Source organism: Triticum aestivum, chromosome 4A, assembly GCF_018294505.1.
Source record: "Triticum aestivum cultivar Chinese Spring chromosome 4A, IWGSC CS RefSeq v2.1, whole genome shotgun sequence".
Classification (NCBI taxonomy): Eukaryota; Viridiplantae; Streptophyta; class Magnoliopsida; order Poales; family Poaceae; genus Triticum; species Triticum aestivum.
Window position 1 is genome coordinate 45,866,803 of NC_057803.1, and position 19,806 is coordinate 45,886,608.

General features: G+C 47.8%; 1 protein-coding gene across 9 annotated transcripts; it reads right to left on the bottom strand.

The window, feature by feature from the left end:
• Positions 1-8,108: 8,108 nt before the first annotated feature.
• On the bottom strand, positions 8,109-12,003 carry LOC123085049 (uncharacterized). 9 transcript variants are annotated; one of them, XM_044506614.1, is made up of 8 exons: positions 11,656-12,003; positions 11,292-11,446; positions 11,084-11,196; positions 10,757-10,832; positions 10,270-10,298; positions 9,992-10,085; positions 9,331-9,760; positions 8,109-8,557 (listed from the first exon to the last, which is right to left on the bottom strand). In XM_044506614.1, the coding sequence occupies exons 2-7, from the start codon at positions 11,442-11,444 to the stop codon at positions 9,632-9,634; spliced, it is 594 nt and encodes a 197-aa protein (XP_044362549.1). In that variant the 5' UTR covers positions 11,445-11,446; positions 11,656-12,003; the 3' UTR covers positions 8,109-8,557; positions 9,331-9,631. The 9 variants fall into 9 exon arrangements, with proteins under 9 accessions (XP_044362549.1, XP_044362553.1, XP_044362547.1 ...); XM_044506618.1 differs by having other exon boundaries at positions 11,292-11,437; positions 11,623-12,003; XM_044506612.1 differs by having other exon boundaries at positions 11,623-12,003.
• Positions 12,004-19,806: the final 7,803 nt, after the last annotated feature.

Here is a 19,806-nt window from a genome sequence, read left to right on the forward strand (position 1 = left end):
CAGGGCGGCTACAGCGGAGGAGTAGGATTTGGGGGAAGTGGCCGTGGGGGAAGAACGAACCGCGCGGTTAAGTTAAAAGTAGCAGTAGCGCGTTCCAGGAAGTGCGCTGCTGCTACGGTAGCGCGTTTCTTAACAAGCGCTACTACTATTCCTTCGCTTTTTTATTTGCTTTCCATTTAATTTTATTTTCGTTAGTAGTAGCGCCTTTGTTCGTAAACGCGCTGATACAAAACATGTAGCGGTAGCGCGGTTCTATGTAGATCGCTACTACTATGTGTAGCCTATCGGCTAAGCCGTGGGAATTTTAGTAGTAGCGCTTTTGTACTCGGGCGCGCTACTGCTATAACTGTATCTGTAGCGTTGTTTAAAACACCGCGCTGCTGCTAATTAGCACCAACGTGCGTTTTTAGCCCGCGCTACTGCTAATGTTCTGTGTATAAGGTTTTCCCTAGTAGTGAGAATCCACCCCCCAAAAACACACACGGGTCAGGAAGTGGAAAATAGAAGGCAACTTCATTGTTGATCAGGGTCTATTTCAAGCACTTCCCTCAAGCCGAAACCACAACAATTAACTAGTACTCCCTCTGTAAAAAAATATAAGAGTGTTTAGGTCACTACTTTCGGAGTATCTTTTTGCGAGGAACTAGTAAGGATGGAACCAATTTTGTTATGGCGCTGCTAGAAGGAGGGCGCGAGAGGACCGGCCGGGGGCCTTTCTGCCCACGGCCGGGCAAGAGGGAAGGGATTTTCTTCTTAATTCTTGCTTGATTAAATTGATACATCTCCTCTCTTTATATAGAGATGTTTACTTGACTCCCAAGCAAGGCTTACTTGACCCCTAAGAAAGCGACCCTTATCTATAATTAACCCTAAGACTAACGGGCTATACCGCCAGCCCAGGCCATTAGGCCCATTACGTACTCTAACACTACACCCCACCTGGACATGCAGCTTGTCCTCAAGCTGCAGCCTAACCAACTTATAACCATGACTCGAGGCAACACAAACCTAACACCTAAAAACAAGCCTTTTACATCTCGGCTTGTTTTATTACTCTCAACCTGAAATGGACTGGGATGATTTATTTTGGACCTCTTAACAAAAAGTGGATACCATCCGCACGTCGGACGTGCACGTGTACAGCCACCTGGATCCCATGGACACCATCTGGACAAAAGGAGTGCATGTGTATGGCTACCTGGAAGTGGTCGCAAGAGCGACCAGCAGAGGCACCCTCGCGGCGGCCGGCGGCGGAATGCAGTGGTGCTACGCGGTGCGCTCTTGTCGGTGACACCATGCCTTCTCCCCGCCGGACGGCTGTTGGTCGGCACCGCACATAGAAGAGTGGAGGGTTGTCGATGGACAATGGCGAGGAGGGGTGCGCCTCCCCAACCGCTGATGTCGCAGACTTTGAGGGCATTGTCCATGGGGAAAACAGCATGCCCAAGATCCCCGACGCAGTGGACGAGATCGAGGTCCTTTGCGCAGCGAAGCGCAACTGGGAGGAGCGGCAGTTGTAGACCACGCAACTCCCGCACACGCCGACACGCTAGGAGGCCGCGTGCAGCAGCCTGCAGCCTCACCGTCGCCGACACGTGGCGAGTAGTGATCCAAGCTGGAAGCGATGACGGCGATGGCGGAAGCTTGATCTGCTGGATGGGGACGCCCTGGGGAAGCGGTGATGGCGACGGCGGGAACTTGATCTGGTGGATCGGGACTCCCGTCGGCGCGGTCGATGCGGGGCAGGAGCTGACCGGTGATGGCTGCTGCAGTTGCAGCGGCTGCTGCGGCGGAGCGCCGGGCGCGACGGAGGTCGCCAGGAGCGGTGGCTGCCACTGCAGCCAGGGCGGGGCGGTGGATGGCAGCTGCTGCAGCGGCCCGATGAGCGCGGCGGAGGCCACCTGGTGCGGCGGCTGCCACGGCAGCCAGGACGGGGCGGTGGTGGCGGTGGATGGCAGTTGTAGCGGCTGCTGCAGCAGCCCGACGAGCGCGGCGGAGGCCGCCTGGTGCGGCGGCTGCCACGACAGCTAGGACAGGGCGATGGATGGCCGCTGCAGCGGCTGCTGCAGCAGCCCGGCGAGCGTGGCGGGGGCCGCTTGGTGCGGCGGCTGCCACGGCAGCCACGACGGCGCGGTGGCGGTGATGGGCGGCGTAGCCGGGTGCGTCCCGTAGGACCCGGCCAAGAACAGGTGGATCTCCTGGACCGCCCGTGTTAGGTCCCGCAGCGCCCCGGACACCTCCGGGGTGAGGACGACAGGGGCGGGCGCGACGGAGGATCCCGACGCGGGCAGGAGCGGGGTGACGGTCGTGACCGGCAGCGGAAGAGACGGGTTGGGCGGCGGTGAAGACATGATCGAACCGAAGCTAGCTGATACCAAATTGTTATGGCGCTGCTAGAAGGAGGGCGCGAGAGGACCGGCCGGGGGCCTTTCTGCCCACAGTCGGGCAAGAGGGAAGGGATTTTCTTCTTAATTCTTGCTTGATTAGATTGATACATCTCCTCTCTTTATATAGAAAGGTTTACTTGACTCCCAAGCAAGGCTTACTTGACCCCTAAGAAAGCGACCCTTATCTCTAATTAACCCTAAGACTAACGGGCTATACCGCCAGCCCAGACCAGTAGGCCCATTACGTACTCTAACAAATTTTCTATAAGAAATTCATGATGTACTAAAAAGACTCATGGTATCCACATTATATGGTTTGTGTGGCTTGCCTGCTCTGCAGTCATGCTTGCATACGTGTTTTCATGCAACTTATTTATCCCCCATGCTCCTTTTTCCTGCTCTAGTCATTTTTTCCTCGAAAAATCTAGCAACAAACATCCTTTCCACTATCCTCTCAGTGTGGACGACGGAGCTCAAGTTGCCCCTGGATGACCAACATGCATCGTGATCTACCAAGAGATCACCTCACTTGTGCTTCATGTACACTCAAAGCTCGGTGCTGAGCTGAGTTTGGCGTTGCTCTAGTTTCAGAGGTTCCATTGTGATGGCTCCATACGCATTTTCACAGCTCATATGTTGCACACTGTCTCCGTATATCAACTTATATCATGTCCCATTGAGCTAGTTACATGTCATGATTTTCAACTTTTATCCTTTTCACCGTGAGCACATAATCTTTATTCTTTGTTAGTGTTTTATTTCTCTTTGTGTGTTTTGTAGGCGATGAGGACTTCCAATGCACTTAGCAGGATGAAAGTAGTTCAAACAGTGGACATTCAGACCCCAAACTTAGCCGTTTCGGAGAGCAAAAAAATCATTTTTTCAAAGTGCTCAAAACAAATATCTATTAGCAAAAATGGTCAGCATCGTTCATACGAATCCAACGAACCCAAAAACGTCAAATTTCAAATTCGAATGAAGAAATGGCGGCCGATTTACCGAAGAGGGCCAGAGTAGAAGAAAACGTTTCATACGACTATAGTTGGTCGTATGGGCAGTCGTATGGAAGGAAATCGGGCCTCTCTAGTCCAGGGGCGGATGCAGATTGTGGTCTGCATCGACGACGTCTGGAAGACGAAACGTGTGCTGGGTTAGTGGTTCATGGATGGCATATATGATTTCTTTCTTCGGCGTCTTAGTCGTGGTGGGGTGCCAGATCTGGAGTTCGATGCCGTGCCCGGGGTGTTGCCCCGTGATACGTCTCCAACGTATCTATAATTTATGAAGTATTCATATCGTTATATTATCATTCTTGGATGTTTTACAATCATTTTATAGCAACTTTATATCATTTTTTTGGGACTAACCTATTGACCCAGTGCCCAGTGCCAGTTGATGTTTTTTGCTTGTTTTACATCGCAGAAAATCAATATTAAACGGAGTCCGAACACCGCGAAACTTTTTGTGAATTTTTTATGGGCCAGAAGACTCCCGATGGGCCAGAGCAGCACCTGGGGGTGCCCTCCTGGCGCGCCCAGGTGGGTTGTGCCCACCTCGGTGGCCTCCCGCACCCCTTCTTTGCACTATAAATTTCTAAATATTTTGAAACCCTTCGGGGTTAACCTAGATCAGAAGTTCCGCCGCCGCAAGGCTCCGTAGCCACCGAAAACCAATCTAGATCCATTTCGGCACCCTGCCGGAGGGGGGTATCATCTCTGGTGGCCATCTTCATCATCCCGGCGACCACCACAATGAGGAGGGAGTAGTCCACCCTCGGGGCTAAGGGTTTGTACCAGTAGCTATGTGTTTAATCTCTCTCTCTCTCTCTCTCTCTCTCTCTCTCGTGATCTATATCATGGGCTTTGTTAATATAGTCAGATCATATGATGTTTCTCCCCTCTATACTCTTGTTGTGATGAATTGAATCTTTACCCTTTGAAGTTTTGTCATGTAGGATGGAATGTTCAGATTTGAGAACACATGATATATGTTTTGCAGTATGAATACTTGAGGTGACACTTGGGGTATCTTATTGATTCACTTGATATATGTTATGGCATTCAACTCGCGGATTCCCGCGGTGATATTAGGATAATCTATGCATAGGGGTTGATGCACGTTTTTATTATCTTTTCTCCGACGGAAACTTTGGGGTCTCCTTGTAGTTCTTTGTGTGGATTGAGTATTATGAATATGAATTTGCTTTGGTGTTATTCTAATATGAACTCTAAGATAGATCGAACGGAAAAAATAGCTTTGTGTTATTTTAGTACGGACTCTTGAATAGATCAAACGGAAAGAATAGCTTTGAGGTGGTTTAGTATCCTACAAACAATTCCTATCTTTTGTTCTCCGCTAATAGGAACTCGAGAGTGATTCTTCGATACACTTTGAGGGATAATCATATGATCCAACTATGTTAGCACTGTTGAGAGATTGCACTAGTGAAAGTACGGACCCTAGGCCTTGTTTTTAAGCATTGCAATATCGCTTTTGTGCCCGTTTACTATTTGCTACCTTGTTGTTTTCATTTATTCAAATTATAAAAATATATTTCTACCATCCGTATTACACTTTTATCACCACCTCTTCGCCGAACTAGTGCACCTATACAATTTGCCATTGTATTGGGTGTGTTGGGGATACAAGAGATTTCTTGTATTTGATTGCAGGGTCGTTTGAGAGAGACCATCTTTATCCTACACCTCCCATGGATTGATAAACCTTAGGTCATCCACTTAAGGGAAAATTGCTACTGTCCTATAAAACTCTGCGCTTGGAGGCCCAACACGTGTCTACAAGAATAAAGTTGCGTAGTAGACATCACCCCGGTCTGATTCGTTCAACGGCAAGGGATTCACATTTGATGAGCCACCTTGAAGGTCCGCAAAGCTGCATATCAACGATGGAGCCCCGTTGAGCTTGGGTGAGGGGTGATCCGTCATTCTTTTCTTTGGTGGCTGTTGTGGTGGTGTCGGAGGCAGGTGACGGGCGTTGGTGTCAAACTCAGAGATGTTCTGCTATCTTTTCAGTTTGTCATGTCGATCTTTACGTGACTTGTACTTTGATATTTATGATACTAGGGTTTTCCCTAGTAGTGTGCCCTTATGCAAGTTTTCTGAATAAAGTTTTGGTGAGCCCTTCATGTCTTCCAATTAAATTCAAATGGTGATTTGAATTCAAATGTTGTCCTTATTTGCCTCAAAAACCAAATATGCAAGGAAATCATGGATGCATATGCTTCTAATTCCACAACCAAAACTTAAGAAAAATTGGGTTGTAACACGAGGCACAAGTTTTACCTAGGTTTAGACCATCACCAATCGTAACAACCTTACTCCTAGTTTACATATTTTTTCTAAAGTGAGATTATATGACAATGATTGTTGTTAAAGTATCTCTTGTAAAACTATCGGTTAGTAAATTTGCATAGATTAAACAAACAAGATGAAAATGCATGTAATATTTAACTGAAAAAGGCTTTCGCCCCGCTTTATTGATTGTGGTATTGTCTGGAATCTCACACCCTCTCTGCCCCGACACTTTGTCCTCTCCCACCCCGACTCCTTTCCAGGCAATGGCCCATCCTCATCGGCCTCATCTAGCCTCATCTGTGGCTCATGCTCTATCCCATTGCTGGTGGGTGAGACCGTTGAGTTCACCTCGCCTCTTCTTGGTGAGACATCGTCCCGTGTGAGCGCTCAAGGTGGGAACTCAGAGCTTCATGTCAGGATCCATTCCATGTGAGCACCAAGGTGCCGAAGCGTCACAAAGTCCATTGCGACACCAGAGCAAAGCCCCTTGTGGCCTTGCTTGCCAGCCCCTTCAGGCGAGTAACCTTGCTGCCGACTGCTGGCCACATGCTACACACACCTGCCCTGCTACTGCTACAATGTCCTCTCACACTCCGCATGGTGCGGGTGTGCCCAACTATTGCCACGCCTCAGCTCCACGGTTTTCAATTCACTTCCAAACGGCCAACTGGCCATAAAATTTGGAATTCGTGTCGACGTGAATAAAGAATAATTTCTGAAAGGGATTCAATTTAATTGAATGACTTGTAGTGAATAGATTATTTTAGAAGGCATTGTAATGAATGACTGGACTGCAAGCCAAAGGGTTGTATTTGATTTAAACTCCATGAACAAAACTCAGTGACATAATAAGCTTGAGACGCAAGACGAAATGGGAGAAAAAGGCCATGGCCGTGGTGAATCGACATTTCCATAAGCTTGAGATGCACGCAACCAAATCCGATGCTGAAACTGACTCGAAATGTAAACATTTCGATTTCTTCATCGATCACAGCAAACACGGCTTCGATTGCCATCAGGATCACAAAGCTTTAAAAGGCCATCTGGCACCTCCAATCTTTCCCATCATCTCCTCCACCGCATCCTCTCGCATCTTCCGGCGTCCGCTGTTCCCATGGAGATTGCCCGCCGGGAGCCCTTCAGCATCATGCCCGGCCGGAAGCGCCCGCTGGAGATCCTTCGCCAGCGGTTCCAGTCAGAGCTCGTCGCGGTCCGTCGCCTCCTCGCCGAGGCGCACGCCATGCTTCCCGCCTCGTCCCCGTCGTCCCTTCCAGCCGAGGAGCCGCCAGCCAAGAAGAGGAAGGCGTCCCCCCCTCCCGTTCCCGCGAAGAAGATGACGCCCAAGGAGCGGAGCCAGCTCTACGCGGACCTCACCAAGCTAGCCAATCTGTCTGAATCCCATGCACTCCCTGTTCATATCCTGGAGCTGCTGAAGAAGCACAGCCGCCGCGGCATCTGCGACGATTACGTCGAGATCGAGATGAACGCCGTCCAAGACGCGGCCCTCGTGGAGATGCAGAAGCAGCTGGACAAGTTCCTTGGAGAGAGGGCCCAAGACCAAGAGGAGGACCAAGACGTGGACATCGTCGGTGGCGTCTCCCTTTTGCCGGTCAGGCCGACATCAGTGCAGGTGCAGCTCGGCGACGCCTCACCGGTGAAGAATCTTGGCCAAGGTGCAACCATCAGCGGCAGCAGCGGCTCGGATTCTGGTTCATCTCACCAGAGCGTCGACAGTCGTCCAGCTCCGGCAGAGCGCGCCGCCAACAGTACTACGCCTCCAACACGCGACCTCATCGCCCGTGCCGGCGAGATTTTGGAAAGGCGACGAAAGAAGGAGACGTCCCGGGCGAGAGAGAAGGCCCGTCAGCAAGTGCTCGAGACGGAGAGGACGGCAATGTTCAACGAGACCCTGGACGAGGAGGCGAAGGCGCTCGGCATTGATCAACACGGCCAGGCCGGACAACTTGTTGCGACAGATGGGACTCTTCCTCAAGCTTGACGACCACGACCTGAAGCAGCAGCAGCAGCAGAAAAGCTTCCAAGAAGATTTAGAGGAAGGGGAGATTGAACGTGATTGAAAATGTATGAAATTACCTGATCGATTGGTTCGATTCTCAGCTCAATTAGTGATTTTCTTTTGTGTGTGCACATGTTTGTGGTGTTGCCATCTTGTGTAGCAACATGCTGGCACTTGATGCTGTTCTTGAGGCCTCAGAGGAGGCGTGTAAGCATGATTGAATGAGAAAGTTGTGGTTGTGTGGCCACCTCTTATCTAGACCATATGAAAGTAGATGATCGATTATACGCAGTGCATGATTGTGGTCAAATAATGACCCGTAGCGTAGCGCCTGAGACGTTTGCTTCTTGGCCTAAACCTCATCAATTATCTGGATATGTCACGTGGTGCTTGGTGAAAAAAGAACAATCTCTTGGTACTAAAACGAGATGCGGTAAGAATGCAACAAAGCATCGAGAACACATTGATCAGGCCGACCCGGTCATTCTTTCAGAGTTACAAAGCGGGATCTGCAGCGGTCTGTGGAATCGTGTCCACTCTTTGCTTCTTGGCAACTACGGATGATGATGTTTCAGGCGGTGTCACGGTGACTTTTGTTTTCCCCACCGCGATGAATGCCACTCTCTTCCTCGTATCAGGCTTGACATCTCTGCGTGGAGTCGGCGCAGCAGTGGGCGTGCCAAGAAGAGAACCCGGAGTGTTTTGATCATCTGGTAGTTGCCTCCCGCTGTGAGAATCTCCAGCATCGCCGCAATGGGTGGCTTTATCTGGTTGGTCAGCCAGAGAAGCATCATGTTGTTGCTTGGCTGGGGTGTTCGCTCCATCAAGGCTTTCCATCTCTGATATGTCACAAGTGCAGCATTAGAGGTTATAAGAATCCTTTTCAAAGTATGACACGATAAACACATAAATAAACAAGCATTCATGTTCTATTAGATACAAAACAAACAAGTGATGTTTAAAAAAAGTACAGCATTTTGTCAGCACATGCACTTCAATTTCCAGTTGTAGCACGCAACCCAAAATATGCATTAAAATTGCAATGGAAATAACAGCAAATAAGATCATAGTGGCAATTCACACAATCCCTGACATCATCCAGCTAGGCTAACTGACTGTTGTTTTCGTTGTTAAAACTGTCAGTCGTATAGAGATATATGGCTACTACACCAAAATATCATGCTAAACAACAGTAGTCCACCATAAGTTACAAATCCCAAACGCATACTCTTGAGAGTTTTGTCAAATGTCATCTAACATAAGAGACATGGAGATGGTATCAGAAAACATACTTAAGTGTCATCATTACTTCCATATAGTCAACTGAACGTGAATGTAATAGTGCCACCAAGGCCCTTCATCTCCATTCATACTCATTCCATATCACTTCCTACTACTTTCTACTACATATATTTGTTATTAATACATACTGTATTTTCAGTTTAGATTACTTAACAGAAAACTATTTTTCATTTGCATGCCTTTTAGATACAATTGCATGGGATTCTTTTAGTATCAGCAGGAACTCATGTATAAGTATTGCAGAAAATGCAACCATTATGAACTCCAAAGGTTCATATATCATGAATCAGAGAAGGTAAGGTGTTCCAACCTTCACTAACAAATCCAAGGGTCTCATACTGGATTGATGAATCTGGAGTGCATGACTTCAGATCCTCACCTTGGGTTTTCTGACTGCTAGCTTTTGTCTTTTCATGCAAAACAAATTTATCTTTTACCCATACACACTCCAGTATAGTACTGGGATTGTTACTCGAGGGGTAGTACTCTCTGAAAGCCTGTGAAATGAAGAGGCGAAACCAAGGAGTTATGTGGAGAGGTAACTGCAAGGTCCAGCCACTGCACTTTTGTGTGAAAGCATGATCTTATGCTTTACCTTTTTTTTTCCATGATCAAGGATTACAGAGTAATAGTGTGGAAGCAAAACATGCCTGCACTTTACCAATACTGATCTTAACAGACTGCTTTTTATCCGTAAGATCAGTAACCTTGTTGTATACTGATACAACATCAAGTAACATCTGTAAACACAATATCAGAGGGTCAGCATTGTAAGCAAAATTTCTGCACAAAGAGACAAAGAAGATAACTAGCACACATATGATTCCAAGTTGACATTTCTTAGAATCCTAATTTAATACACATAACAGTTTGACTACCAAGTTAGTTGCTGCATATATATATGGGCGGTTATTTACTGAATTCAATCGATACAATCATTCATAGCCATGACTGTAGACTATGTGGCTCACCTGTTGAGTCAGGACCCTCACTCGTGCAAGCAAAGCAAGCACTGCAGTGCAAAGTTCTACGAAAAAAGATCTAGCAAGTAAAAAGCTGATCTGGCTGTAGTATGTATTAAGGAACTTTGGTAGGTAGCAATCAACTCAGAATGAAAGTTAATATGAGATTTATTTCGTTTTTGGTACACAAAGAGTAAAATGATACATGCTTCACCTAAGGCAAGCCAAGTGTGGGTGTACACCTTGTTTTATTTGCTAAGAAAACAACAAAACACAAAAAAGGATACACTGCTCCCTTCATAACAGGTTCAGCCAACTGCACAAAATACAGAAAGCATTAGCGTTCAAACCAAGTTAGCTATCTCCTGTCTCGAAGTTGATCAAGAATGATCTGTAAACTACAACGGCTCATCCAGAAGTATGTATCAGGCAGTTACAAAATATAGAATTTCTAGGGTAATGAGCTTCATGTACCATATAAGGGTTTATGCTAAATTACATCGGAAATCTTGCAAACGTGCAGGGATAATCACAACCCTTTTCTGCTCTCCATAGTTAGCTAAACAAAAGTAAAACAACCAGGCGATATAGGCAGACTTTCACAGATTCAAATTTCAATATTGTGTAACTCGTTACTTGAAAACAACCACAAGGAACAAAAGTTGTGCTCTATCAACGGTGGCATTGCATTTATGGTTCCATCAAAATATTTGACTCAGCTGCAATAGGATATTTTGCAAAACACGACCAGTGTCGACAGACAACAAAACGCACCTGGGACAGCAAACGGGCAACCCCCAAAAGCCTCTTATATTGGCAATGGTTTGCACCAGGCTTCCTCTTACCCTGCCTATAAAAGAAAACATTAATCAATAACCTGAATAGCAGACTAATATGATTATAGCATCATTGTACCAAGAATAAAAACAAACAAAATAATCCGAACTGCGAAGAAATTAAGCACTGCCCATACAAGTAGAAACTTCTAGTTATAAGTCATTAGTGAATACATTTTTATTTGTTATCTCCTAGGATCAATATATGACAAAGATTGTTTTACAGGGGAGTGCAACCGCACCAGGGATGCAAAACCTGACGAACCTGTTCGGAACAAGAATAGTGTTGGCTGGCTTACGACAGGTGATGACCGGGAACACCGCGCTGATGACCTCCATGAGATTGGCGCCGAGCAGCAGCTTCTCGTCCCTCCGCACCTACGCGCCCAACCCAAACACATACAAATCACACTCATCAGTGCAGAGCCACTCGCCGGAAAAAATGGGCGAGCAGGTCGTGGTAGTAGGAGTACCTTGAGGAGGTACTGGAAGTAGGCGGCACCGCGGTGCTGGTTCCTGTGCTTGTAGACCAGGCGCTCGAGCACTCCGGCCTCCGCCTGCAGGTGGCGCAGCGCCGCCCGCATCCGATGCTCCTCCGCCGAACCCTCCGGACGCGTAGCTGCCATGTCTAGGTCGTGGATGGATGTAGAATTTGAACTCAATGCTCAACTATCCAACAAAGTACGTACATAAAACATGACAAATACTAGAAATAATAGCGGGTGAATTCGTAGCAAAATCCATCAACTTAACTTGACAAATCGATAACAAAAATACACTGCTCGAGAGGTAATTAGAAATTACCCAGCGGAAACGGGAGCGAGCAGCGATCCCTACCCGGCGTTCCTCGGCGTCGGGCGTCAGCGCCTGGTCGGCGGGAGCAGGGCGGCAGTCCTTGTACCAGGCGCAGGCCGCACAGCGGCAGGAGCCCGGCGGACGGGGCCAAAAATGACCGGCGCGAAGGCGGGCTGCCGAGGGGCCGGGGAACGGCGGCAGGGCACGGTTGTGCGAAGCGGCGGGGGCAGACCGGGCAGGACGGCGTGGGGGGCACAGCGCTCCGGTGAAGGGCGGCGGCCGGCGGAGGACAGGACAGCGAACAGGCGGCGCCTGTGTGCGTTTGGGCATTCGGCGCAGCGAGGAGGCCTCCTTCGGGCCTTCTTCTTCGTATTTTGGGCCTTGGTGGGTTGCTACTGTCCGGGCTGAACACCTAGGCAGCTGCTGTTGTTTATCACTCCTAGCCAGGGACAAATCTTCTATTATTATTTTTAATAAGGGTGCCCACAGTAGTCAGGGATGCAGTTAAGGGCTGTTTGCATGCTCCTAATGAATCTTTAAGTGACAGATACCTAGAAATGCCTACTGACGTGGGTCACTCAAAAATGAGCACATTCAAGTATCTCAACCATCGAGTCTAGGACAAGATAAAAGGATGGATGAGTAAATGTTTATCGGCCGGAGGTAAAGATGTATTGATAAAATCTGTAGCACAGGCGATCCCAGTTTATTCTATGTTCTGTTTTAAGCTCCCGAGAGGACTATGTAATCATTTGAACTCCATCATAAGAAAATTCTAGTGGGGATGCAAGCAGGGCCATAGAAAACCAGCTTGGGTGTCTTGGGAGGTGATGACAAGACCCAAATATTTGGGAGGATTGAGATTCAGAGACTTTGAACTCTTCAACCTTGCACTTTTGGCAAGGCAAGCCTGGAGGATCTTACAAGAGTCTGAATCTCTTAGTGCCAGAATTTTGAAAGCCTCATATTATCCAGACACCAACTTCCTCAATGGAGAGCTAGGATCAAAGCCCTCACAGATTTGGAGAGCTATTCTAGAAGGGAAAGACATTCTAAAACAGGGTTTAATTCACAGGATTGGCAACGGACAAACGACGAATATTTGGGATGACAATTGGATACCCAAAGAAGTGTCGCTGCGTCCAATTATATCAAGGGTGACGAACGCTCCTCGGTTGGTCTCTGAATTGCTGTTACCAGCGATGGCAGCATGGAACGAACAACTTGTAAGGACCATCTTCTTGCCCATTGATGCAGAGGCAGTACTGAAACTACCCGTCTGTACGAGGAACATTGAAGATTTCTGGGCTTGGCATCCAGATAGAAAGGGAAAGTTTTTTGTAAGCTCGGCATATAAATTCTTGATCAAAACAAAAACCGAGAGGGAAGGATGGCTACACGAAGAGGCGGGGTTTCTAGTAATGAGAGAGAAGAGAAGGACTGGTCGAAGCTTTGGGGCATCAACGTTCCATCAAAGATTAAGGTATTTCTGTGGAGTTTGGCACGACATTCTCTGCCAACGACGGATGTACTGCACATGAGAAACATGGAGACCGAAGATGCATGCCCTCTCTGCGGGGCTCTTGATTCATGGCGTCATCCGCTACTGTCTTGCACCTCGGCGAGGTGCACTTGGGCACTAGCCGAACCAGGACTGGTGACGATGATGGCGGAGAACGGGGAGACGAGGGCGAAGAACTGGCTGTTCGCAATGAGGGACACTATGGATCATTCTAGCTTTGTATCAATGGTAGTCTCTCTCTAGGCTATTTGGTACGCGAGGAGGAAGGCAGTTTATGAGGGAATTTTTCAGTCTCCATAGCAAACTTCGTCATTCATAAAAAAAATTCAAGACCTAGCCCAACTACCCAAACCTGGGGAGAGGAAAAACAGCGGGGTTCCACATCAAGTCTTGCCAAACACATGGATGGCCTCTCCCGAGGGGGTCATGAAGATGAATGTTGATGCAGCAGTGGCCCGTCATCGACATGGGGGAGCGGTGTCAGCAGTGTGCAGGGATCATATAGGGCTATACATGGGATCATCAGCACTAGTGATCCGGGGCATTTCCGACCCAACGATGTTGGAGATGTTTGCGTGCAGGGAAGCACTGGCCCTGGCGGAGGATCTCGGCGTTTCAAGCTTAGTGGTGGCATGCTACCTCTTGAGCACTGCGTTGGTTTTCCCTTGAAGAGGAAAGGGTGATGCAGCAAAGTAGCGCAAGTATTTCCCTCAGTTTTTGAGAACCAAGGTATCAATCTAGTAGGAGGCCACACGCAAGTCCCTCGTACCTACACAAACAAATAAGAACCTCGCAACCAATGCGATAAAGGGGTTGTCAATCCCTTCACGATCACTTACGAGAGTGAGATCTGATAGAGATAATAATGATAAGATAAATATTTTTGGTATGTTTATGATATAGATTGAAAGTAAAGATTGCAAAGTAAAAATAGATTGGAAACTTATATGATGGAAGATAGACCCGGGGGCCATAGGTTTCACTAGTGGTTTCTCTCAAGATAGCATAAGTATTACGGTGGGTGAACGAATTACTGTCAAGCAATTGATAGAAAAGCAAATAATTATGAGAATATCTAGGCATGATCATGTATATAGGCATCACGTCCGTGACAAGTAGACCGACTCCTGCTTGCATCTACTACTATTACTCCACACATCGACCGCTATCCAGCATGCATCTAGAGTATTAAGTTCGTAAGAACAGAGTAACGCCTTAGGTAAGATGACATGATGTAGAGGGATAAACTCAAGCAATATGATATAAACCCCATCTTTTTATCCTCGATGGCAACAATACAATACATGGCATTTCCCTTTCTGTCACTGGGATCGAGCACACAAGATTGAACCCAAAGCTAAGACTTCTCCCATTGCAAGAAAGATCAATCTAGTAGGCCAAACCAAACTAATAATTCGAAGACACTTGCAAAGATAACCAATCATGCATAAAAGATTTCAGAGGAGAATAAAATATTGTTCGTAGATAGACTTGATCATAAACCCACAATTCATCGGATCTCGACAAACACACCGCAAAAAGAGTTACATCGAATAGATCTCCAAGAAGATCGAGGAGAACTTTGTATTGAGATTCAAAGAGAGATAAGAAGCCATCTAGCTAATAACTACGGACCCGAAGGTCTGAAGTAAACTACTCACACATCACCGGAGGGGCCATGGAGTTGATGTAGAGGCCCTCCGTGATCAATGCCCCCTCAGGCGGAGCTCCAGAAAAGGCCCCAAGATGGGATCTCTTGGGTACAGAAGGTTGCGGCGGTGGAAATAGGGTTTCGTGGTGCTCCTGGATGTTTTCGGGGTATGTGAACATATATAGGAGGAAGAATTAGGTCGATTGAGCCACGAGGGGGAGGGTGCGCCCCCTGCCTCCTGGACACCTCGTTCGTTTCTTGGCGTCCACTCCAAGTCCTCTGGATCACGTTTGTTCCAAAAATCACGCTCCCGAAGGTTTCATTCCGTTTGGACTCTGTTTGATATTCCTTTTCTGCGAAACACTGAAATAGGCACAAAAAAACCCAGCAATTTGCACTGGGCCTTGGGTTAATAGGTTAGTCCCAAAAATAATATAAAAGTGTAAAATAAAGCCCATTAACATCCAAAACAGATAATATAATAGCATGGAACAATCAAAAATTATAGATACGTTGGAGACGTATCAAGCATCCCCAAGCTTAATTCCTGCTCGTCCTTGAGTAGGTAAATGATAAAAAACCGAATTTTTGATGTGGCATGCTTTCTAGCATATTCTTCAATGTATTTTTCTCTATTGTGGCATGAATGTTCAGATCCGAAAGATTCAAGATAAAAGTTTATTGTTGACATAAAAATAGTAATACTCCAAGTATGCTAATCAAGCAATTATGTCTTATCAAAAATACCATAGCCAAAGAAAATGTATCCCTACAAAGTCATATAGTTTGGCCATTGAGGGAGTCCTGGATTAGGGGGTGTCGGGACAGCTGGACTATGTCCTTTGGCCGGACTGTTGGACTATGAAGATACAAGATTGAAGGCTCCGTCCCGTGTCTGGAAGGGACTTTCCTTGGCGTGGAAGGCAAGCTTGGCGATACGGATATGCAGATCTCCTACCATTGTAACCGACTCTATGTAACCCTAACCCTATCCGGTATCTATATAAACCGGAGGGTTTTAATCCGTAGGACAACAACAATCATACCATAGGCTAGCTTCTAGGATTTAGCCTCTCCGATCTCGTGGTAGATCTACTCTTGTACTGCCCATATCATCAATATTAATCAAGCAAGACGTAGGGTTTTACCTCCATCGAGAGGGCCCGAACCTGGGTAAAACTTTGTGTCCCTTGCCTCCTGTTACCATCTAGCCTAGACGCACAGTTCAGGACCCCCTACCCGAGATCTGCCGGTTTTGACACCGACATTGGTGCTTTCATTGAGAGTTCCTCTGTGTCGTCGCCATTAGGAAGGATGCCTCGCCCCGTCTTTAAAGACGGCACCGTTGCTAAGGGAGTTTTGGCTGTCGGCCAAACCCTCCGGCTAGGTGGTTTTCTTATGACCGCCTGTTCGGCTTCGGCACCGACGATGACCTCTCGAGCCATCGAAAACAATCTTCATGTCAACTCGGAACTCGCCGAGCAGTTAGATCCAATGGAGCTTTCCTCCATAAACGAGCTCTTGGATCGCTTCGCCGCCCTAGGAGTCGCTACGGATTACGACCAGATTGGGCCTAAAACCGATCTGAGGGAGATTAACTCTCCCCAAGTCACCCATCACGTTGCCGTGGTAGAGGGACAGTGCGGCGACCCTTCATCTATCTTAAGGACTCGCTACGTCCGGATTCCCGATCCCTCCAAGCTGGATACCCGCGGAGGGGAGGATATCACTCAAGACCTGAACTTAGAGTCAGGCGACGGGCTGGATTCATTGGACAACATCTAGGAATCCAAATTTTCGAGTTTGGAAATTACTCGGCCTCTGAGCCTTAGATGGGGTGAGGCTTCAGATTTAATTCCACCCACCCACCCCAACATAAGCGATCTACCCAAAATCAGGCAAGAACCCGATGAAACAGTACATCATTACTGGGCCAGATTCCTCCTGGTTAAGAACAGGCTAAGGGACTGCCACGAGGAAGACGCAATCTCAATCTTCTGCAATAATTGCACAGACAAGGGAATACTCAACGCCATAAGTCGCCGTGATATTACACGCTTCGCTGACTTGGCATCCATTGTACGAAAGTACTGTGCGATGGAAAGCGCCTAGAAAATCGAAATAAAATTTTGGGACAATCCGGCCCTGAATACAAACCCAGTCCGAAATAAAAGGGTGCATCATCACCAGTCACCCGGGTCAAGCACTAAAAAGCAAAAACCCTTTACAGGCATGGAACCGTACTGGAAAGATGGCTTAATGGACCCTGTAAAATTCACAGTACAGAGGACGCCACACCAACTCACAGCCTCAGAGCATGTTGGATACTCCGGCAGGTGGCCAAAATTGGCGAAAATCTCCTAATTCCGGAGGCCACAGAAAGCCACCCCAGAGACACCAATACGGTATTAACAGTCTTCGAGACTTTCGCATCAAATAATATGCGAAAAAGGACACTTCGCAGCCTTGCCGAAGTCTACCAAGTAGCAACAATAAACCCATGGAGTGACATGGCTATTACCTTTAACGCTAGTGATGAACCTAAATTCCGAATAGCCCGAGCACCAGCCGCATTGGTCCTCAGTCCAATAGTGGACAACTTTCGTCTTACCAAGGTACTCATGGACGGCAGCAGCGGATTGAACCTCATTTATGAGGAGACCCTTCACAAAATGGAAATAGACTGGAACCGCATTGAGCGAAGCAGCACAACCTTTAGAGGAATAATCCCCAGTCGGGAAGCACGTTGTACAGGAAAAATCACATTATATGTGGTGTTCGGCACGCCGGATAATTACAGGTCCGAAGAGGTCACGTTCCAGGTGGCTCCGTTCAGCAGCGGTTATCACGCTCTGCTAGGGCGGGAAGCATTTACAATCTTCCAAGCAATACCCCATTACGGGTACATGAAGCTCAAGATGCCCGGGCCTAACGGGATCATCACTCTCGCTAGTGATCCGGACATAGCACTCCGCGCCGAAAACAAGACAGCCGCACTGGCCCTCAAGGCACTATCCGAAGCCCTAGCGGCTGAGGAGCTGATTGTGCTACTCTCTACGGTGAATAGGGATGATGTGGTACTCGACAAAAGATCCAAGTCCACCTCCTTTAAACCGGCAGACGAAATAGTCAAATTCCAAGTCCATCCAACAGACCCCAATAAAACAGCTTCCATCGGGGCACAGTTAAACCCTGATGTCGACGCCGCATTGCGAGAGTTCCTACGAGAGAACTGGGACATTTTCACCTGGCACCCTTCAGACATGCCAGGAATCCCACGCAGGCTGGCCGAGCACAGCTTAAATATCCAAACAGGATTCAAACCTGTCAAACAGGCTCTTCGGCGTTTTTCCGAACCTAAGAGACAGGCCATGGGAGAGGAGCTAGCAAAGCTATTGGAGGCCGGATTCATCAAAGATATAAAACATCCGGACTGGCTAGCAAACCTGGTGATGGTACCAAAGAAGGAAAAATCCTGGCGCCTGTGTCTTGATTATAAAGACCTTAACAAGGCTTGCCCAAAGGATCCCTTCCCCCTCCCTCGCATCGATCAAATTATCGACGCTACCGCAGGACACGATTCGTTGTGTTTCCTTGAAGCATATTCTGGCTACCATCAAATCAAGATGGCAGAACCAGACCAAGCCGCAACGGCATTTATCACACCATACGGGCCATTCTGCTTCAACACGATGCCCTTCGGGCTCAAAAACGCCGGCGCAACATATCAGTGCATGATTCAGACATGTCTAGCAAGCCAGATCGGCAAAACAGTGGAGGCATATGTAGATGATGTGGTCGTCAAAACAAGACATGTTGAATCTCTAGTAGACGACTTGAGGCTCACATTTGATAACCTCCAAACATACGACATCAAGCTCAACCCGGAAAAATGCGTTTTCAGCGTTCCAGCCGGAAAGCTCTTGGGCTTCATTGTATCCGGTAGAGGAAATGAAGCAAATCCAGCCAAGATCCAAGCTCTGTCGCAACTGGATATCCCAAAGAACCTCAAACAAATACAAAAGTTAACCGGATGCGTGGCGGCTCTAAGCCGCTTTATCTCCCGCTTAGGAGAAAAGGCCCTACCCCTTTACCGCCTCCTTCGGTGCACCGAACACTTCAAATGGATGGATGCAGCCACGGCCAGACTCGACGAAATAAAAGCCATACTGGCAACAAACCCAGTCCTGGCCGCGTCAAACGTTGGCGAACCAATGCTATTATACATTGCAGCAACACATCAGGTTGTAAGCGCAGTGCTCGTCGTCGAACAAGAAGCGGACGGACACAAATTCCCCCTTCAAAAGCCGGTCTACTATGTGTCCACTGTCCTCACTCCCTGCAAGTCACGGTACCCGCATTATCAAAAGATTGCGTACGCGGTATTCATGGCATCCCGGAAGCTACGACACTACTTTCAAGAGTGTTCAATAACAGTAGCCTCGGAAGTACCACTTAACGATATTATAAACAACCGTGACGCAACGGGCCGGATTGCAAAATGGGCCACTGAGCTTCTCCCATTCGACATAACTTATAAGCCACGACGAGCCATCAAGTCGCAAGTCTTGGCCGACTTCGTCGCAGAATGGACGGAGGCCGAACTCCCTAAAGAGTACGGCACATATTCAAATTGGATCATGCATTTCGACGGCTCCAAGATGTTGGCCGGACTGGGGGCTGGCATTGTTTTGACGTCCCCCACAGGAGACACAGTTCAATACGTACTATAGATTATGCACACGGACTCCAACAATGCAGCCGAATATGAGGCCCTTTTACATGGTCTCTGGATGGCAGTATCCATGGGCATCCAACGCCTAGAGGTGCGCGGGGACTCGAACCTCGCAATATCCCAAATAAATGGAGACTTCGATGCCAAGGATCCAAAAATGGCAGCTTACCGCAACGCCATCCTAAAAATGTCAGCTCGGTTCGAGGGGCTTGAATTTCACCATATAGCCCAGGAAAACAATCAGGCGGCAGATGTCCTGGCACGCATCGGCGCAAAACGCGATGT